The sequence below is a fragment of the Mus musculus genome, chromosome 14, assembly GCF_000001635.26.
Source record: "Mus musculus strain C57BL/6J chromosome 14, GRCm38.p6 C57BL/6J".
NCBI lineage: Eukaryota > Metazoa > Chordata > Mammalia > Rodentia > Muridae > Mus > Mus musculus.
Window position 1 is genome coordinate 33,544,551 of NC_000080.6, and position 22,885 is coordinate 33,567,435.

Below are 22,885 nucleotides of genomic sequence, written 5' to 3' on the forward strand. Positions count from 1 at the left end.
CCTTGGATGGCATTACCCTCTGACAATATGCTCACTGTCCTTAAGTGCACATTGAATGCAAGGGTTAAGTTGAGATTTCTGTGGGTAATTAGAATTTGGAGAGTTCTGTGAGACTCAGAGGAACTCGAGGTTGTGCTCTGTACAGATTCTAAGGAAAGGTAGCAGTAGAAAGGGGCTAATGTGAGAGAAACTGGGTGAATTAGTCTGGCTCCAAGCTCAAGCTGGACAGTAAGGTAACTTCGTGGATGGAAACCCAGGGTAAGTTCCATCCCATACAGGGCTGGAGTAAACTTGTGCTCCATCCACAAGGGCTCAGGACAAAGTTCCACCTTTGAGGTCTTCACCACGTCTGACTCTTTGCTCTTGGCTTTTGAGCTCTACCTAACAGATGTCTAAGAAGGGATAGTCCCTCTGTCTCTAGCCACCCAGGGGTATGGGAAATGGTGTCCACAAAAGGGGTACACACAAATTCAGAGGTCCTGGTTTGGAAGGCACTGTTTGAATTAGAACAGTGACTGTGACCCATTAGTTAAGACTGTGGGGTAGGCCTGGAGCTCAGTGATAGCACATTGGATTCAAAGAAACAGAATGGAAATCGTCAGCACTTAAGGAAGTGTCAAAAGCCTGGAAAAATCTCACAGGTAACCCACGTGATGAGCGAAGGGAGAGAGTGCTTTGTTTCCCTATGTGTCTACTACAAGGAGCCTTGAATTGCTGAACCACCAGCAGACGATTTCTAATACCAGGGAGTAAGAATCCTGAGTGAGTTCACAGGGACTGAACAGGCAGGGACTTAGTATGGTCAGTTTATTCTTGGCTTGATAAAATAATCTTATCACAAGACACCAAACACAGCACTTTCTCATCTAAAAAAACTTGCTAAATTTTAGATTATTCAGATTTATGCGGATGCATATGCCAAGAGGAGAGTGGTGATTTCTTTTGACTAGTAGAAACAATAATTTTCTTTGGAGAATCTTCATTTCAAAACTAATTGTTGAAATGTCTCACTTAAAGTCCAAATGGCTGCTGAACAAATAAAATACCTTCACATCCATGGACAGCTCCTGGAGTTCAAGCAAGTTGAAGGGAAACTTTAGAATTTATAACTGTCAGCTTGGCCAAATATAGCCGTGATACAGAAAAGCCTACTGTCACACTGAGCGGGTGGAAATGTGGATAATTACATGCACATTCACACTGGGATGCAAGCTGGCAGTATCTCCTGTAATGAAAAAAGTGCACATATCCGTGGGCCACAGACACAGGAATGTGGATCCCATTAAGGAAAACGGTGCACGTGAAGGGGTTGGATGCTGTGTTGCTAACAGTGGCAAGCACACTGAAGAGAGAGGAGACTGATCAACTGAGAAAAGGTCGCGTGTGCTCTGGCACATGTGCATGGAAACCAAGCTGATGGCCCTGACACAAAGGAGTCAGCACTAGCTCCGCCCATGTGGAAAGCCAGAAAACTGGCCATGAGACTCTATTTTGTGCAACATATAACCCAGTTGAATTTGATTGGTCTGTGTTTGTTGATAAGACACAGAGAGTACTTAAGAGTGTGAAATGAACTTAAATCTGTTTCTATGGGAAGGGAGAGCTTCCATGTGCAAGAACATCCATATGCAAGTTCAGTACACTTTTCTAAGCCAGCTGAGGACCTAGATAGATAGAGGGAGAAAAGCCTGAGGTTAAGCAAGGAAGGCTAGGTAGGCTGTGTGAGTTCACAGCAGCAACCAGACATGGGTGGATCAAAGGCCTTTTCCTGGTGGTTAGCCACTTAAAGATTTGTGTTAGCATTGCTAGAGACGTAGTTTCGGAGGAGTCTCGAGTCTGTTGCATAGACTTGCATTAGCCCATACCGTCATTCATTAATTAGCTTTCCACCTCTATAACAAACACCAGAAATATAATCAAATTACAAAGCGAGTAGGTTCATTATGACCTGCAGTTTTAGAGGTATCAATTCATGATTGGCAGGCTCTACTGCTTTGGGGCTGTGGTAGCTTATCATGGTAGAAGGATGGGGTAGATAAAGCCTATCCCTCATGACCAAGAAGTGAAAGAAAGAGGAAGAATGGGGTCCCACAATGCTCTTCAAGTGCTCACTCCTGTGACATAAGGACTTTCCATGACGATCCACCTCATACACAGTCTACTATCTTCTAATAGCACCAGGCAGGAGCTAAGATTTATCGCTAGGTCTTTGAGGGACATTCAAGACCCAAACTGAAACAGAGCCATTTGGTTGACTGACTTGGCTGTTCATTTTGAATTCTATATGATCATATACATATGGAGAAAGGTAGAGAGAAGTGTATGAGCATACATTCACTGTTACTGTGCCATTAGCAGTGGGTGGGAAGTAGAGGCAGGGAAGGAGTAAAAGACTGAACAAGAATGAGAAATACCATTGATAAAATATCTGCCCATGTGTATGTCTAGCTATGTGAAGTATGCTGGAAGAAAGAGGCAGCCTTGGATCTTGAACTTTTAACTTGCAGGTACATGCTTTGTTGTCAAGTTAATAAAAACAAGTGCAGAGCCAACCCTGGTGCATATGCCTGTAACCCTACAGGAGGGGACCTAGGGCTACATAGAAAGACCCTGTCTCCAAAGAAAAGCTTCAAGATAATTAGTTGTTTAAACTTATTTTCACTCCTGGTTTTGTATCCACAAACAAACATACCAGGTGTGCCAAACACAAGAACACCAGTCCTCAGTCTGTAGGGCTGGCTACAGAACACCTGCCATGTGCCACCTGGGACTTGGCTTGGTTTTGTCTCTCAGCCTGTGTTGTATGGTCTGTGTAAGCTTGACCTTCCCACTCACCGGGGAAGAGTATGTCTGGGCGAATGCAAAAGGCTGTTGGACTGGGATAGATCACAGTTGGAAGAGATGAGCTCCCTTGTTCAGGAGGTGGGAGGCATCCAAGAGGGGACCGATGGATTGAGTATTGCTTTGTGTTTTGTAGGGTGGCATTAATACAAGTGTGCCTCATGGAGGAATCTATGTGAAATCTATCATTCCTGGAGGCCCAGCTGCCAAGGAAGGACAGATCCTACAGGGTGAGAGATGCATCATGTTGGAAGTTGTGGTCTCTGTGGTTTGGAACACTGACTGAGAGGATCAGCTCAGGCCTTGCTCATTTTAGCCCTAGAAACTTCTGTCTCTAGGGTTGGTTTCTTTGTCTGGGAAAAGGAAAATGTTACCTGCTTCACCCTCTCAATAAGCTGGCATGGATCTAAAGTTCATACTAAAAGTGGGGTAGAAATTCTATAAGATGCTTGCTGCTGGGAGACAGTATTCCTTAGGAAGATAGGGCTGTTACTGGTGACCCACTTCAGCATGGGGGACATTATGAACTGTGGACTTTCTCTTTACTCTTCCCTAGAAAACAGCTCTGGCATTGGTGACTCCATTTTGGCTTGGGTACATTGTGAGCTTTTTATTCTCCCCCAGAAGACAAACTTGGCTTTGGTGACCCCAGTTTAGCACAGGGTTGAGCTTTCTCTCTACCCTGAATTGTTTCTCACTGCTCTAAAGGAAGGGAGTGACCTTTATTTTCCACTGAAACTGCCCTAATTGAATCAAAAAATTATTTATTTCCTCTTGAATTCCAGTATTTCCAACATCAACTATTATCTTCATGATCACCCCCCCCTTTCTCTCTTGAAATAGAAAACATCTTGGAGATATAAATACTACCCCTGAGCAAGTTGAAAAAAAATTTTTTCAAAAATAGTTTCACAGGAAAACAGGAGGAAAGAGAAGGGTGATGAGGCTTGGCCTGGCTACACCGTGAGACAGTAATAGACAGGCTTTCATGTCCTTGCTCTGTTGTGCGCCCAGGAACAGGCACAGGTGATCAGAGAGGCAGCTGGTGCTCAGGCTCACGCAGGCTCTTGCTGAGCCCAGGGGCACCTGGCAGCCCTGCTTCCTGACCTGGAGGCAGGAATCTCACAGAAGAGCTCTTGTATCTCTGGGAGACAGGGAACATGGCTGCATTCCTTTCCCAGGTGACCGACTACTGCAGGTGGATGGAGTGAGTCTGTGTGGCCTTACTCACAAGCAGGCTGTGCAGTGTCTCAAGGGTCCTGGGCAGGTGAGTACCCTACTACCAGGGACCTTTTCTTACTTCCAGAGCTTTCTAAAACAACCTCAGAAATTACAGTTGCCTCTAGGCAGGAATGAGGTAGCCAAGAAAAAGAGTGGGAGTTTTGTAGTCTACCATCCCCCCCCCCTTCACTCTTCATCTTAATGCTGCTTTTCTGTGAGAATGTGAAACCCAGGAGGTAGCAGACAGATGTTTCTAAAGTCGAAAACCTCACACCCTTTAAATAGCTCTGGAAAGCATATAGTCGTCTGCTTTGGTAAACCTAAAGGCCTCAGACAGAAGAACAGAACTGAGGGGGAACAGAGGCTCCTGCAGGCTGGCATTGGCTGTACCCCTACCCGTGCCAACCCCATTGAACAGGGCATCCACCTGCACTCAGGCCCCTTCTCTTTCATGCTCTCCCCACAGTGGTCTCCATATTACTGTCTCTCGTCATATCCTGAGGATGCATAATTAATTAGCACTGTATGTTTATCACACCATCACTAGGGCACATGGTTAGAGGAAACACATCTGGATACTGTCACGATGGCAAGTAGGAATCACCAGTGTGGGGTCATGGGCCTGGCGTTAAATGACAATTGCAGCAGAAAGATGGACTCGGGGTCAAATTCCCCAACCAGAGGCTTGGCATTTCTAACAAGCTTTGTTCTGAAGTCCAGTCACTGCCTTCAGGACCACTGTGGGCAATGAGAGCATAAGGTGCTGTGGGGAAGGATAAGAAATCAAACAAGAAAGAAAGGAGGGTCCATCAACCTGGGCCTGGGATGCCGTTCTGGAGATACTGGGAGCTTTTAACTGGTCGTTGCAAGTTCAGTTTTGTGTCAGATCATTCCACTAATAGCTAAGCTGGGGATGGACCAATGAAATGGAAATAGAGCTTACTGCCCTGCCCCTTGCAGTGGAGAGGGGTTGAGAAGCTCTGAAAGAGTTAGTTACTTTTGCTGGAGAACTCATAAGCTTTAAACCAAACCATCACGGGCACAGAAGGAGGAGAGATGAATGACCCCAAGTATTGCTCTTGAGAGGTTAATAGGGGGATGACCTCATGTTCTGGAGGAGCATATACAAGATGAAGGATATTTTAAGCAAAATGAGGAGGGGGAGTGGAGAAGGAGGGAGGGAGGGGGAGGGCAAGCTGGCTACCGAATGTGCTGACAGAGGCACACAGGTTACCCTAGTGTCACTTGTTTACAATTCCACCTGCCGGATCTGTATCCCAGGAAGAGCTAGACTGGAGATTTGAATTTGAGAATGAAATAAAACTGAGTTTGTCCACTCCTCCTCGTAGGTGGCACGGCTGGTCTTAGAGAGAAGAGGCCCCAGGGCTGCACCACAGTGTCCTTCTGCTGATGACAGGATGGGAGATGTGCACATGGCTGTTTCCCTGGTAACAGCCAGGCCTGGCAGACCTGCGAGCAGTGTCTCAGTGACAGATGGTGAGAGGAGAGAATGGAGTGTTACTAGTGTCATATCATTCGATACTGCTTTAGAATGTCAAGTCAAAGGGGAAAGGCAGGGAGACTTCCTCTGGGTTAAAAAAAAAAAATAATGCCAGCCGTGTGACTCATGATCAGCATCCAAGCTGGTGGAAATGTTCTTTGAAAAACAAAAATACATAACACCCAAATGCCTACCACCAAGAATTCTGCTCCCAGGCCTGTGCAGTCTCCTGATCACCTGCCTGAACATTAGTGATCGCACATAAACATTTATGGATGAAGCTTATATGAAGGGTCAGGTATTTTCAGACACAATTGGTTCCACACTCCGTTCAGGCACATGTAACAAAGCCGTTGTTCTAGGACTGATTAGGCAGACAGGGAGGCAAGGCCATCAGAAACCCAGCCTTGTTAGTGCATCAGGGTAAAGCCATGACTAGCGCAGAGGGACATATGGCATCTCCTAGCCAGTTGCCTCTCTGTACTTCTATGTCATTTTGTTTCCTACTAGGAAAGGCTTGTTTCCATAGACCATTATGGCTTGGAGCTTAGCCACATTCCACCCTTTCCTTAGGGAGTTTTATGGGTCTGCTACAGGAGTGTGAGGAAGGTTGGAGGCATGGTGGTGCCATCGTCCTTAAATCAATTCTGCCTGCTTCCCCATACCTCTTTCCATGCACTCCAAATGGGGCATTTGACCAATGAGCTAACCACCGAGTAGCGGAGGCCAATGTGGCAATGGCAGATGGGACATGCCTATGCCGTAGACCTTACCCTTGGCTTCTGCTGTTTTAACTCTTGCTCCAGTGAAAAGTTACAAGCCAAGACTCTGCCACTCTGCTCACTGGCTACCTTCTAAGTTAGTGAAGATAAACAGGAGAAGATCAGAGGCTCCTTTTGGTGACTCTTTGGTTACCTGACTCCCTAGATGCCCAAGGCTCTGTACATCTCTGACATTCGCAGTGACTGGTCTATGGTCACTGTACATGGCTAAGCAAATGGCAGCTAGAACATTCTACAGAGTAGACTATCACCGTCCCATGATCCATTTAGTAAAATTTCATGCTGCATGTACTAAAACGCCATTAAGATCCTACTTTGGAATCTAGATGTAATAAGTTTTACTGGATGCTACAAGCAGATGGTGTATGTCTAAAGCCCCATCCTTACTTATAAATTTAGTTGTTTATATTTAAACATTTAGAATGGCAGTCAGTTGTCACGTGTGCCTGGCTGTTGAACATTTAAAATGTAGCAATCCAAATGGATAGAATGCACAAGAGTGCAAAGATGTATTCTGTAAGAAGAACAAAGATGGCCTCAGTCATCTTTTGTGTTGATTCCACATCGATGTGGTAGTAATTTAGACATCCCAACAATCTAACATAGCATAACGAGGGTGTGAAAGCCACACTATTCAAAAGTCTCTCATTGAGATCCTGGGAAGTGGTGGTGGGATGTGGCTTAGTACCACATCTGCCAGGGGAAACTGCAGTGGCCTGTGTTGCTAAGCTAGGATGCAGGGAAGGTTAGGTTCACTCAGTGTATTCTCAACACAGTCTTTCCTTCTTGCATGGGATTCACCGGGATGTTATCCCCTTATAAACTGAGGAGCATCTGTATTGACTAAAATATGATACACAATTTGACCTTACCCATTTCCTTTCCTTTTTAAAGCACATAGCTACTTGAAAGCTTTGAAAGGACCTTTATGGTTTGTATTTACAACTTAGATCATATCTGTGGGCAGCGCTGACCTGTAATGTGTGTGTAATGGACTCCATCATCAAAGTTAGCACATGAAATACTCATCTCCATGTGACTCACAGGGCAAGGTGGCCAGTTGCAACACACTGAAGGGTCTGTCTTCACGAACTCTCATGTTACAGGTCCTAAGTTTGAAGTCAAACTGAAGAAGAACAGCAGAGGTTTGGGATTCAGCTTTGTGCAGATGGAGAGAGGAAACTGCATCCATACGAAGAGTGACCTTGTGAGGATTAAGAGGCTCTTTCCTGGGCAGCCAGCTGAAGAGCACGGAGCCATTGCAGCTGGTGACATTATCCTGGCCGTGAATGGCAAGCCCATAGAAGGCCTCGCTTTCCAGGTGCTCAGAGCCGTAGGGGTGGGGAAGCACAACTATGATGCTTGCAGATAGAAGCCCTGTTGCTTTGAAGGCTAGCTCCACAGAGAATACTTTGGAATTTACACCTGGATCTGAGCTTGGAGCCTATAGAAAGCAATCGACAGGATGTGCCCATATCTATTTTCTACTTGACCTTGAGTAGGTATTGCTTTTCAGCACACCCCTTGGTGAACTGAACATGAAATCTTACTTATGTACTGGCTAATGGTTTCTCTTGAGTACATTCTTCTGGGTGGTGATATGAAGCTGGAGGGACTAAAAAGGGCCCCTTTCACTCTCCTTGAGATTTGTGTGCTGAAGTTATAGCTTTGTATGCATAGATAGCATACATAGACTGTCTCACCTGTGGTCAAAAATATGCAAGGCCAGAGAGAGGACTCAGTCAGTAAGATCATGTTCTGTTTTGCAGAAGGCCTGAGTTTGGTTCTTAGCACCTGTGTCCAGTGGCTCACACCTTCCTGTAACTCCAGCTCCAGGGAATCTGATCCTTTTGATCTCTACAGGCACCTGAATTCACATGTACATATTCACACAGAGACACAGGCATACACGGAATAAAAATAAAATGAAATATGAGAGTGAGGGTGGGAGAGAGAGACAAAGACACACACACACCAGAGATAGATAGATAGATAGATAGATAGATAGATAGATAGATAGAGTCTGTAGAGACTGTGACAGAGAGAGATTGATTTGTAGTACAAATCCCAAGGAAATGTCTTTATTAGTTGGGGTACTGGCAGAAAATAGAATCATTTGAAGAGACTTTTTAATAACGGTGTGGGCATGTTATTAAGAAGTTAGAGGTAAGCATCCTGATGTGGAGTATAGCTCCCACCTTTCTAAAGTCAAAGTAGGGAAGGAAGGAAAAGCTATTCAACTCTAGAGACAGAACAGGCACAAGGATTCACTGGCATGATCTGAGGTCTTCACCAAGGGACAGAATCATCCTGTGATGACCCAGCAGAGGAAGCCAGGGCCATCACCAACCTCCCTCTTTTCCTTGTCCCTTTCTCCAGCCAAGTCCATGAGGCGATCTCGTGCAGCCTGAATAGGGTGTGTCAAAGCAGGCTAGTCAAAGGTGGGAAGTAGCTCTGTGTGGGAAAGGGAGGGTGTGAAGGGCCCAGAACTTCGAGGGTTTATAGGCGTTTATGTGATCCAAGTGCAGGTCTCTCAGAGCCTCTGATGGGGAACTCCATGGGGGGCTATAGACAAATAAGGGAGGCAAATGAGGAGGCACCTGTGCATCCTTAGAGGCCATGATGGGAAAGACAGGAAAACCACGGAGACTGCTGAAGATGAATCATGGAAAGGAAGGTCCAGGCTTTTGTGTACATATCCAAATGCCAGAAGAGGGGCTGTGCCCTTCCTGCCGCTGTGATAACATGTCCGAGAAAACTGACATTAAATAGGGAAATTTTGTTTTGGGTCATAGTGTCAGGGGTGTCAGTCAGTGATCATTTGGTCCCACTGTCTGTGGGGCTGTGGTGAAGCAAACTTTACTGTGGAGAGTGTGTGGCAAAGGGAAGTCTCTCTGTCCATGGCAGCTGGGATGGACACACCCACACCCACACACAGACAGAGACAGAGAAACAAGGAGACAGAGAGACCCAACATCTCCTTCATGGGAACAGCCCAGTAACCCAACTACATAGGCTCCACTTCCTGTAGATCCCATCCCCTCCAACAACTCCACGAGTCAGGGACCGTTTGCCACAGTTGCCTTTGGAGGACATTCCACGCGTAAGCTTGGAGAATACAATCAACAGCAGACCCGAGTAGTTGAGTGGACATTGAAGAGCAGCTGGGTCAGAGTGTGTCTCTTGTGGGACATTTGGTAGATCCTGAGACAATTGTGGTTGTCACAACTGATGCATTTTAGCTGTCACTTTAGAGTAGAGATATGCTAAACACCCTTCAACATACATGTCTCAAAAAAAGTTACCTAGCCCAGAAGGTGGCTAAGGCAAGGTTGAAAGATCCCAGTGTACACAGGAATTGGGAAAACAAAGTTACTTGTGCCCCCTGCAGTGAGAGGGTGGTTTGTATTGTGGAAGCTCAGATTGTGTTGCAAAGATGAGCAAGTGGAGAAGCAGTTGTGAAAGGCAGTGGCAGGCAAATGCAGGTTCTGTGAGCTGTGTGGTTGGGGTTAGCAGGGAGGTTGCTCAGCAGGAGATCGAGTTTTGTTGTTTTTTTGTTTTGTTTTGTTTTGTTTTGTTTTGTTTTGTTTTTTCCTTTTGGAAGGATTACCCCTGGGCAATGTAGAAGGAAGCAGGCAGGGTCATCAGGGAAGGCAAGAAGCAAAGATGAGGTCACTGCAGTTCCACAGGAAGCATCCCTAGGGCCCCAGCCTCTTTAGGAAGAGATCTCTGAAGGCCTCTGTTGCATCACTGCGGTGAGATCACAAGATACTGTTCCTGGCTCTTGGCTCCTGGGAGTTTGGGGAGTTAAGCTTACAGCATTTCGTTCCCAAGTTCTCTGGAGCCAAACAATAGGCTAAGGTGGCTTCCCGGAAGCAGCGAATAGCACAAGGCAGCAGCCCCCAGTGAGGCAACCCCAGATATGACTGTGGTTTTCTTGCAGGAAGTGCTCCATTTATTGCGAGGGGCTCCAGAGGAAGTGACACTCCTCCTCTGCCGACCCCCTCCAGGGATACTGCCTGAGATGGAGCCTGGATGGCAGGTGAGATGGATCTATCCTTATTTCTCCTCACTGGCCCGCCAGTCATTCACTTTTTAGTCTGATGGCGCTGAAATGTCCTTCACTACTTTTAGGGGGCTCAATAATAGCCCTTGTCATGGGGATAGGAAAATGGTTAGAGTCTGGTCATACAAGCTCTAGGCTGTGTCCTTTGGCCTCCTGAGCACATAACCAAGTCAAAGAACTTCCTGCAGGAGTTTCCACAGTGAAAAATAAAATGTATACCCACCCAACCCCCCGAATCAGATGAGTGTGACTGGCACAGAGATCAGAGACATTGGGACCCCAGAAATGTGAGGGCTTTACCTGGATGCATATATCAGTCTGGTTCTCCAAAGAAACAGAGCAAAGGAGAGAGATAATGGATGGATGGATGGATGGATGGATGGACAGACGGACAAACAGATGGGGCACTTATTGTAAGGAATTAACTTACATAATTCTGGGGCTTGCCAGTGTAAACTCTACAAGGCCAATCAGCAGGTTTGACCTGCCCAGGAGATCTGGGAATAAATTCAGATTGTGGTCCAGAGGGGAGCAGGTGGGACAGAATACCTGGAGAGGTGGCAGCCCATGAACACAGGTTCTGTGTGGTGAGCTGTGTGGTGTTGGTGGGGTGGTAGCCTGGAGATAAACTTCCTTCTTTCTGAATGAAAGCTAGTCTACTCTCTAAGACTTCTGCTGATTGGATAAGGCTCCCCACAGCCTGGAGTGTACTCACCTTGCTTAAAGGCAAACCACACCTAAAAAAATACACATATAGTGATATCAATGGTGCTGTTTAAGCAAACATCTGGGTACTCCTGCCTAACGAAGTTGACACATGGAATGGTCTGTCATCTGTTGGGGGTTTCCTATTGGGTCTCTGGGAAATTGACTCTTTAATAGAGATATGAGGACAGAGAGCCTCTGTCCCTGGCCCACTGGTACATCACCTGTGAGGGTTAGAGAACTGTCCTCAGCAGAGGAAGAGATCAGTGTACAGTCATAACAGAGATCTCAGCTAATCCCACAGGGAGCTCTGGAGCTGAGATGGCCTCTGGAACCTGCCCAGAATAACACACCCACATTAGAGTGTGCACTGGCCCAAGAGACAAACCTGAACTTTGATGGAACATCCCTTGAGCTGATTGTAGTGCCTGGGTAGTAGGGAAGCATAGCTATGAGACACAGCTGCTTTTCCAGGGCACATGGAAAAGAAGCAATAGTTTCCAGTACCATAGAAAATGGAGGTGACTTTAGGAATTCAGTAAAGAGTTCTACTGGGTAGTTGTTTGTGGATAGCAAGTATGAGGTCCAGTCTAGGAAAAACAAAAACAAAAACCAAACCAAACCAAACCAAACCAAAATGAGTTTGGAAGTTGCTAGTATATAGACTTACGTAAAGGTATGGAATGGTTGGGCCACCACCTCACTTGGGAACATGAAGAGCCCAGCACTGGGAGATCTGGTATAGAGAGCTGAGGCTGAGGAGATGAGGCAGGGGAAGAAGTGGAACCAGGAAGCAGTGGGCATCTTGCACACAGTGTGAGGGAGGGGACCACTAAGCAGGGTGTACCAGTTTGCATATAGCTACTGAAAGCAAGAGAGAGAAAAGGTCAGAGAAGCACCTTGTGGCTTTAGGAAGAGATAATTTACTAGAGACACTTCCCTCAGCGTTCTCCGTGATGCAGAGTAAAGGAGCAGATGGCTGGGAGGCTAACAGTGAATGGAGTGAGGGTATAAGCTGACCAGGAAGAATTCTGTGAGTGAAGGAGGGCTCTTTTTTTTTTTTAAAGATTTATCTATTGTCATAGTTAGGCTTTTATTGCTGTGAAGAAACACCATGACCAAGGCAAGCCTTTTAAAGGACAACATTTAATTGGGGCTGGCTTACAGGTTGAGAGGTTCAGTCCATCATCATCAAGGTAGAAACATGGCAGCACCCAGGCAGGCATGGTGCAGAAGGAGCTGAGAATTCTACATCTTCATCTGAAGGCTGCTAGCAGAATGCTGGCTTCCAGGGAGCTAGCATGAGGGTCTTCAAGCCCACAACCACAGTGACACACCTATTCCAACTGGTCCATACCTACTCCAACAGGGCTACACCTACTACCTGGGCTGAGCACATACAAACTATCACATTTATCTATTTTATGCGAGTACACTGTCACTCTCTTCAGATGTACCAGAAGAGGGCATCGGATCCTATTACAGACAGTTGTGAGCCACCGTGTGGTTACTGGGAATTCAACACTGGACCTCTGGAAGAGCAGTCAGTGCTCAACTGCTGAGCTATCTCTCTAGCCCCAGTGGAGGTCTCTTAACTAATGTGTTGTTCTTGCTGTCAAGTGATGATCACAGGCTGCAGAAATGGGAGGAAGTTGTTGGGTGCCTGAGAATGATGGAAGATCATCTACAGGAAAAAGACCCAATGCAGAGAAAGGTTATCAAGAAGCCTTGAATGAGTGAGTAGTGACAGCTAGGTGACATCTACAGGCAGACCTCCGGCATTCAGCAGGCCAGAGGCTTTGCAGCAGGTGGGAAGGCCACACAGTCTCACTGGGAACCCGAAGGAACTTGTAGCAGGTGCAAGGCACAGAGGTGGAAGCTAGCTGAGAGGCATGACAGGAGGAAGCTGGGGATCTTTTTTAAGGGGGTAACATTGGGGTGGAGAGGGTAAGTGAGGATGTTGCTGTTGGGGATAATAAAAGGCATGGTTGATCACAGGCTTGAAGCTTTGCGGAGTGGCATTGCAGAGAATGTCTGAGGCAGACTGAGAACAGGGGCTGGAGGAAGACTCCGGAGCTCTCCCTGGAGTAAAGAGGGTGTCACTGTTCTGTCTCTATTTTTTAAAATCTCATCCACTTTAGATTTTGATTTTGATTATGCCCTTTATAATGGACACAATCTATCAATGGGTGGCTGGTTTTGATTTATAATTTCAGTGTGCATCTTTGTGGGTGTCCCTTTCTCTTGGTGGCAGGGAGGGTTTGCTGTCACAAAGGCTCACCCAAGGGACGATCCTTGGTGGTGGATGTGAGGCTTTCTCTGTTAAGGTGAGACCAGGGTTGGGACTTCAGCCTTTTGCTTTTTTTGCTTTGTGAAGGAAGGGAGTTTGTTGTTGGGTAGCGATGCTCACCTAATTTTCAGGAAAGTGTAAAATCCTAACTTCCATACATTTATAAAGATTAACACATGGGCAACCTGTTCAAACAGGGAACCAGGTAGATGTTAAAAACTGATGAAAATGGTTCAAAAGTGGTGTCAAAGACCAGCATCTTTGCTTTTGGAGTTGTAAAACGTCTCTACTGTTATCAGCGAGGCTGGGATCAGCCAAGAATGCCCTGCTGTATGGACAGACAAGATAATCATGTCTCCAGTGAGACATGATTATCTTGCTACAAAACAAAACAAAACAAAAAACAAACAAACAAACAAAAAACAGTAGCCTCAGCCTCACACTTTAAAAAGTCACAATAGGTTATTAAAACCAGAAGCTAAATGGCCATATGGCTGCGAGCAGCAGATGTGAATCAAGTCATGTCTAGAGAAGGGTTGAAGGGTCCAAGAAAGAGCCCTGTGCTAGGAGTCCAGAGAAATCTCTGAGACGGGCAAAGACAAAGAAACTTAAGAATTCTTATTGAAAAGAGAGATATTTTTACTTGTTTTTTTCCTCTCTCTTTTTCCTGTTATTGAAAATAGATTCTGTTCTCATATAATATACCCTGATTATAGTTTCCCCTCCCTCTACTTCCCCCAGTTCCTCTCACCTTCCTTTCCCCCGAACCGCTCCCTTTCTGTCTCTCATTAGAAAAGAACAGGCTTCTAAGAGATAACAATCAAACATGACAAAATAAAATATAATAAACGAAGCAAAGTTGTACCCAGCAGCTCATCATGAGGAAAAGAGTTCTAAGAACATGTACGAGAGTCAGGGACCCACTTATCATCACAATCTAGAGTCCTGTTAAAATCAACCTAAGCTAATAGTTAGAATACATGCTCAGGGGTCCTGATATAGACCTGTGTTAGCCCTATGCTTGCTGCTTTGGTTGCTCACATGTGCCCTGCTTAGTCGATTCTGAGGGCCTTGTTCGCCTGGTGTCCATACCCTCTGGCTCTTACACCTACTCTTCTATGGGATTCCCTGAGCTCTGAGGAGGAGCAGTTTGGTGGAGACCTCCAGGCTAGACTCTCTCTCCACATAATATCTGGCTGCGTGTTTCTGAAACTGTTCCAATCTCCTGCCAGAGGGAGCCTCTGATGATGACTGCATGAGGCATAGACATATATATATATCAGAGTATCATCAGGAATAATTTGATTTATTTATTCATCTACTTTTACATCAGTCACGTGGTGTTTTACTCTAGTTCTTTGGGCTGTATAGTCTTTGGTTCTTGGTTACCCAAGCAGTGTCATGGAGTGGGCCTTAGGTCAAATCAGACATTAGCTAGCTATTCCCACAGGTTCTGTGTCACCATTGTCCTAACATATTTTGCAGGCAGGGAAGATTGTAGGTCAGTGGTTTTATGGCTGGGCTGGAGTCCATGTTTTCCTTTTGATAGCCTGATGAGTATTTTCCCACATTGAAGAGTCTAGAATGTAGGGTGAGAATTCTGGGTAGGCACTAGTTCAACTTCTCCAATAAGTTGTGTGTTTCCTGTCCTTGGTAATGGGGCCGACTGTCACTTTTTTGAGAGTAGCCTTTTTTGTCTTAGCAACAGAGGTCATTTAGAGATTTCCATGAGACTCACTGGGCCAATATCCCAACTGAATGCACCTACCATTGGAAGCCTTGCCTGGCTACAAGAGATGACCAGCTGAGACTCTGTACCCACCATCTCTAGGATTCCTTATTAGGATCCTAGATTCATTAGGATTGTAGATTTCAGGAAGTTTCCACATACTAGGTTCCCCATCCTACCAAGTTCTCCCCCCAATTCTAGCTGTCTCTCATTGCATTCTCTCCTTCCACCCCATCTCCCCCCACCTGATCCCTACCCTCTTCCCGTCTTCCCATAAACTCTATTATATTTCCCTCTCCCAGGGAGATCCCTGCATTCCTCCTGGAACTTTCCTCTTTACCTAATCTCTCTGGGACTATGGATTTTTATCTTGGTTCTCATTTACTTAACATTTACTTATCCCCTTCTAAGTGACTGCATACCATTTTAGCGTGTAGTTTCTACTACCTCACTTTAAGCCCTAGGCAGATTGTGCTACCAGCCCTGCCCTGGTTCTTTTATATCCTTGGATGAAAGACACACACACACACACACACACACACACACACACAAGCTTATTTTTAATATGATTTTTAGTTCAATGGCCAGATACTTCTGAGCCTCCCTTGGCTAATGTACCCTTCAAAAGATGCCCCTCAAAAGAATAATTGATGAAGTAAATGTGATAATTGATGAAGAACATTTACACAATGGAGTATAACTCTGATGAGTGAAGAGTGTATCTTCACTCCCAGCTCAACACCCTAAATCTGCCCTCAGCTTAATTACGTCTCTTGCCTGCTACCCCAGGCTCAGTTGGGGAAGTGGCCAATGGCCACCTCACCTGAGATCTCACATGACTGATGCCTCTTTCTCCCTCTGAAGCATGGAAAATCTCTTTCCTCTTGCATCTGCTATCCTGCCTGCAGGAACCTGGAAGTTCCAGCCATTGGCCTTTAGCATCTTTATTGAACCATCAAGAACCAATTGGGGAACAGGACCTTCAGCATTCAGCACATCAGAGCCACTCCCTACATACCTTATTTACCTCTCTGGGTCTGGGTCACCTTACTTAGGATGATTTTTTTTTTCTAGTTCCAACAATTTACCTGTGAATTTAATAATATTATTGTTTTAAACATCTGAGTAATACTCCTATTGTGTAAATGTTCTTCATCAATTATCACATTTTCTTCATCAATTATTCTTTTGAGGGGCACTAGGTTGTTTCTGGTTTCTGGCTATTATGAATAATGTCACAATGAACATAGATGAGAAAGCGTCCTTGTGGTAGGATGAAACATCCTTTGGGTATACACCAAAGAGTGGTATATCTGGGTCTTGAGGTAGATTGATTCCAAACTTTCTGAGGAATCACCATTGATTTCCATAGTGCTATACAAGTTTGCACTCACCAGCAATGGAGAAATGTCCCCTTGTTCCATCTCCTCATGAGCATGAACTGCTACCTGCATTACTCATATCAGCTATTTGCACAGGCATTAGATGGAATCTCGGAGTCATTTTGATTTGCATTTCCTTGATGGCTACATTTCTTTGAGTGTTTTCAGCCATTTGAGGTTGCTCTATTGGGAACTCTCTGTTTAGATCTGTTCCCCATTTTTTAATTGGATATTTTGGTTTTGTGATATCTAGTTTCTTGAGCTCTTTCTATATTTTGGATATTAGCCCTCTGTCAGATGTGGAGTGAATCTTTCCTCATTCTGTAGACTGCCTCTTTGTCTGATAGTGTCTTTTGTCTTTTCAGATTCATGAGGTCCCATTTATCAATTGTTGATATTAGTGCATACACTATTGCTATTCTGTTCAGGAAGTCATGTCCTGTGTCAATGCACTCAAGGACATTTCCCAACTTCTCTTCTATAAAGTTCAGTGTATCTGCTTTTATTTTGAGGTCTTTGATCCATTTGGACTTGAGTTTTGTGCAGAGTGATAGATACGTACCTATTTGCATTCTTCTACATGCTGACATCCAGTTTGACCAGCACCATTTGTTGAAGATACTGTCTTTTTTTCCAGTGTATATTTATTTCTAGCCTCTTTACAAAAAATCAGGTATCCATATGTGTGCATGTCTGGGCCTTCAGTTTGATTCCACAGATCAAACTGTCTGTTTTTATACTGATATTATGTGAGTTTTATTATTATAACTCTGTAGCAACAGCTTGAAGTCAGGGCAGGTGATACCTCCAACATTTCTTTTATTGTTCAGGGTTGTTTTAACTATCCTGTTTTTGTTTTGTTTTGTTTTGTTTTGTTTTGTTTTGTTTTGTTTTTCATATGAAGTTGAGAATTGTCCTTTCAAGGTCTGTAAGGAATTGTGTTGAAATTTTGATAATAATTGCATTGAATCTGTAGATTGCTTTGGGTGGAATGCCCCCCCACCCCCCTTTTTTTTTTACAATGTTAATCCTACCTACTAATGAGTATAGGAGATCATTCCATCTTCTGATATCTTCTCCAATTTATTTCTTCAGAGAGTTGAAGTCTTTATTTGCTTGGTTAGAAATACCCAAAATATATTATCTGAGACATTTATGAAAGGTGATTCCCTGATTTCTTGTTTGTTATTTGTTTATAGGGAAGGTTTTCATAAGATAATTTTGTATCCAGCTACTTTGATGAAAGTGTTTATCAACTGTAGGAGTTCCCTGGCAGAACTTTTTGGGACATTTAATATATGCTATCAGATCTTCTGCAAATGAAGATACTTTGACTTCTTCCTTTCCAATTTATGCTCCCTTTAGCTCCTTCAGTTGGATTATTGCTTTAGCTAGGACTTATAAAACTATATTGCATAGATATATAGAGAATGGACAACCTTGTTGTGTTCCTGATTTTAATGAACTTGCTTTGAGTTTCTATCTATTTAATTTGATGTTGGCTATCGGCTTGCTGTAAGGTGTTTTTATTATGTGTAGGTATGTTCTTTGTATCCCTAATCTCTCCAGGACTTTTTATCATTTAGGGGTATTGGATTTTGCCAGAGACCTTTGACATTGCATTTACTGATTTGAACTATCCCTGCATCTCTGGGATGAAGACTACTTGATCAAAAGGGATGATATATTTGATGTGTTCTTGTATTTGGTTTTCAAGGATTTTGTTGAGTATTTTTGCATCTATGTTCACAAGGGAAATTTATCTGCAATTCTCTTTGTGGGTTTTTTTTTTTACGTAGTTTAGGTATCAGGGTGACTATAGCCTCATAAAATTAATTTGGCAGTGTTTCTTCTGTTTCTATTTTGTGGAATAATTTGAGGAATGTTGTTATTAGCTCTTCTTTGAAAGTCTGGTAGAATTCTGCACTAAAATCACCTGGCCTTGGCCTTTGTGTGTGTGTGTGTTGGTGGGTGGTTGGGAGACTTTTAATGTTTTTAATGACGGTTTCTATTTCCTTAGTGGTTATAGGTCTATTTAAATTGTTTATCTTCTCTTAATTTAACTTTGGTAAGTGGTATCTATCAGGAATATTGCCCATTGCTTTCAGATTTTTCCAGTTTTGTGAAGTACACATTTTGAAGTAAGACCTAACGCTTCCTTGAATTTCCTTGGTGTCTGTTGTTATGTCCCCTTTTCATTTCTGATTTTGTTAATTTGAATATTCTTTTTGCCTTTTAATTAGTTTGAGTAAGGGTTTGTCTATTTTGTTGAATTTTGAAAAGAACCAACTCTTTGTTTCAGTTATTCTTTGTAGTGTTTTCTTTTTTTCTATTTTATTGATTTCGGCCCCAGTTTTGATGATTTCCTGCCATGTACCCCTCTTGTGTATGGTACTTCTTTCTGTCCTAGAGCTTCCAGGTGTGTTGTTAGCTTGCAAATATGAAATCTCTCCTTTTTTTTTTTTTTGATGTAGACACTTAGCACCATGAATGTTCTTAGCATTATCTTCATTGTGTCCCATAAGTTTGAGTATGCTGTATACACATTTTCATTGAATTTTAGAAAGTCATTAATTTCTTTTTGTCTTGACCCATTTTTTTCATTTAGCAGAGAGTTGCTTGGTTTCCATGAGTTTGTAAGCTTTCTGTTGTTGCTGATATCCAGCTTTAATCTGTGGTCATCTGATAGGATCTAGGTAATTATTTTAATTTTCTTGTGTACGTTGGGACTTGTACTTTAGTCTAATTACATGGTCAGCTTGGGAGAAAAATACACCATGAAGTGCAGAGACGAATGAATATTCTTTTGTGTTTGGGTGAAATGTTCTGTAAGTTTCTGTTAGGTCCATTTAGTTTGTAATGTCTGTTAGCTCCAGGATTTCTGTTTAGTTTTTGTCTAGATGACCTGTCCATTGGTGAGATAAGATATTGAAGTCTCCCACTATCATTGTGGGAGGGACCATATGTGATTTAAGCTGTAGTAGTGTTTCTTTTACAAACTTGTGGGGCATAGATGTTAAATTGAAATGTCATCTAGGTAGATTTTTTTTCCTTTGATGCGTATGTAGCATCCTTCTCTATCTCTTTTGATTAGTTTTGATTTGAAATATGTGTTGTTAGATGTTAAAATGGCCACACCAGCTTGCTTCTTAGGTCCATTTGCTTGGAATATATATATTTTTTAACCTTTTAACCTGTGGTATGTTTGTCGGATACAGCAAAAGAATGGGTCCTGTTTTTGCATCTATTCTGTTAGTCTGTGTCTTTTGTTAAGGAATTGAGACCATTGATATTGAGAGATATCAATGACCAATGACTTTGATTCTTGTTATTTTGTTCTTGGTGGTGGTGGTGGTTTGTATATGAATGTGTTTTCCTTCTTTTCATTTTGTTGGTGTGAAATTATGTATTCTCTGTGTTTTCATGGGTGTAGTTAACATCCTTAAGTTAGAAGTTTTCCTTCTAGTGCCTTTTATATGCTTGGATTTGTAAATAGATATTGTTTAGATTTGACTTTATTATGGAATATCTTATTTTGTCCATTGATGGTATTTGAAAAGTTTTCTGGGTGTAGTAGTCTGGCTTGGTCTGTTATAATCTGCAGCACATCTGTCTAGGCCCATCTGGCTTTTAGATTCTCCATTTAGTAGTCAGGTGTAATTCTAATAGGTCTGCATTTATATGTTACATGATCTTTTTCCCATGAAGAATAGCAAAAGCTTCCCTTCCCTCCCCTTCTCTCCTCTCCCCTTCTCTCCTCTCCTCTCCCCTTCTCTCCTCTCCCCTCCTCTTCTTTTCCTTTCTACTCCTGCTCTCATTTTGTTTAATTTGCTAACATAGCCACCCCCCCCCCCCAATTCATGGAAGATGACCCGAAGTGGATACCTGAAAGGTTGGGCAATTCTGAACCCTCTGTGTACTTTTTTTTTCTATATGCCTGCTGGCATTGCAGGATTAACTCCACAGAATTCCCCTGGCTTCCATATTTCTTCTTTACATCACGTTCTTGCATTTGGGGCCATTAGTAACTAAAATGAACACAAGCACTGCTGGTTCAGGCCAAGAGAGCAAGTGTGATAGCATGCAAGTAGTATATATAGCATGGAAACACCAGGCACAAGGGCTGACCCATGTGCTGGGCAGGATGCCAGAATGAAATGATGGACTAGAAAAACAACTACATTTTTTTTTCATTAAAAAAAAAAAAGAGCTCACATTCTTGCTATCACTGCTCTCAAACTCAGGTACTTAAAAAGGTAAGGAGGAGTATGTTGCCCGGGTAACAGGGACAGGATCTTGGACCCTGTCAGGAGAGACACTGATTGCAGCATCTATCTCTTTATAGCTCAGACTTACAAGCAGCTGGAAAAATCTTCTGATTTCTTTAAAAAAACATTTTAATTTAAAACATATATGTGTGTATGTCTGCCTGTGGGTATGTGCATGAGTGCAGGTGCCTACACAGGTCAGCAAGGGCACCAGACGCTCTGGATCTGGAGTTACAGGTGACTGACAGCTGCCTGGTGTGGATGCTGAGAACCAAACTCTGCCCTCGGCAAGAGTAGTATTGGCTGTTATCCACAGTGCCATTTCTTCAGTGCCATTTCTTCAGCCCAAACCTTTCTATTTCTTAAACCATTTTTAGAGTTTCTTCAGGGAGTGAGGCAGTGCTTGTAACCATTCACATTTCCTCAATAGACCCCTGAACTATCAGGAGATCAAAGACTCACCATGGCAACCTGTGCTGGATCAGAGCAGAGCCCCAGCCTGGATCAAGAAGACAACTGGAGGGACAGTACGTCTCTGGACGCAGGTGAAGGTCTGAGTCCCGGGCCAGAGTCTTCCTACAAGGATGTTAGACAGGTGAAGGGGGACAGAGAAAAAGAGAGGCCCTGGGCCAAGTCCTGGATGCATCCTATGGAGTCCCACCCTCACGTATGTAAACTCCACCCAGAACCAGAGACACCAGCACTGGCCACCTCTTTGGAAAAGGATATGAGACAAAACTGCTATTCTGTGTGTGATATCAGGAGACTGGGAAGGTAAGAAGTGCCGTGCTTGCAGCCACGTTGTAAACTGTGTGCACTACATTGCCAGCTGATTACAATCAAGTAATCACTTACCATAGAGAGGCTTATTCTGCCCAGCCCTGGTTCAGGCTTTTGAGAGGAGTAAGAAACAATAGAAGCCTGTTGTTGGAGTTTCTACAACCTTCCCTGTGACCTTTGGGGAAAAGCAAACTCCACTCAGGTGACAATCATCCTCAGTATGTCCTAAAGTCTACTGATGGCCTCATGTTTTCTCCCAGCACACAGTGTGTGTTCTGCACCCCTATGGCCTCCCTCTTCAGTTGCTGTGGTACAAAGAGAGACCTTGTGCATATCCTCATTTCTACTGATGACATAAAACTTTATTATCAACACTACATGAAAGTATATTTCCATCTTCAAAACCAGGATGAAGCTTTCATTGTAATGACTATTTTTTTATTTAGTCTGCAGTTTGGTGCCTACACCAAATTTCTAGCTTTAATTCCTATTCTCATTGTTAAAATACTTTCCAGTATATAAATGTATATATATATACTGAATATATATGTATATATACTGAATATATATATGTATATATGAGTATATATATATATCTATATATATTCTTGTTAGGAGCAGGGAGAGGGGGGAGAAGGAGCAATTCAGAGGGGGGGGTATGTTTCTGATGTTTGGCATTTGTTAACTTATTGTATGGACATGAACAGGTTAACAACCAGGAATAGTAATTTGTGTTTGAGCTGTTGGGATTCAATGACTCTCTTTCCTGGTTATTGTAACAGAGTGACAAGAGCAGACTTCTGGGGACCAACAGGTGGCACAATGTGCTTAATCCTCTGTGCCCAATGGGTTCTCTACTTGTGTGTCTTGCCAACACACCTAGATCTAACTAGACTTGCACTGAAACCCAGAAAAACTCAGAAGTCAAAATCCCTTTTCAAACTCCCTGATAACAAATGGTTGCCGAGATGGTTCAGCAGGTGAGGGGGCTTGCTGCCAAATGTGATGTTCAATTAAAAATATTAGAAAATGCATTTCTACTGTACATATACAGGTGTTTGGGCTATTGTTTTCTAAGCAATATAGTCTAACAACTATCTATAAACCATTCTCATTGTATTGTTATTATAAATGATCTAGAAATGAGTTGATATTTACAATAGGAGGTCTGTGGCTGATACCCAAGCATGTACTACCTCTTATATAGGGAGTTCCAGCATCTGGGGATTCTTTTATCTGGAGGGAATCCCAGAACCCATCTTAGACAGATAGTAAGAGACTATTGTATGGAGACAGAATGTTACAGCTGGGCTCTGGGAG

The 22,885-nt window shown here is 43.5% G+C and overlaps 1 protein-coding gene across 1 annotated transcript in view; it reads left to right on the forward strand.

The window, feature by feature from the left end:
- Frmpd2 (FERM and PDZ domain containing 2) overlaps nt 1-22,885 on the forward strand; it is a 91,769-nt gene that overhangs the window by 61,050 nt on the left and 7,834 nt on the right. Inside the window, exons 23-28 of the mRNA XM_017316244.1 lie at nt 2,978-3,071; nt 4,023-4,108; nt 5,412-5,559; nt 7,452-7,666; nt 10,289-10,387; nt 21,216-21,559. Of these exons, the coding sequence (XP_017171733.1) occupies nt 2,978-3,071; nt 4,023-4,108; nt 5,412-5,559; nt 7,452-7,666; nt 10,289-10,387; nt 21,216-21,559 (986 nt within the window). The remainder of the gene's footprint in view (nt 1-2,977; nt 3,072-4,022; nt 4,109-5,411; nt 5,560-7,451; nt 7,667-10,288; nt 10,388-21,215; nt 21,560-22,885) is intronic.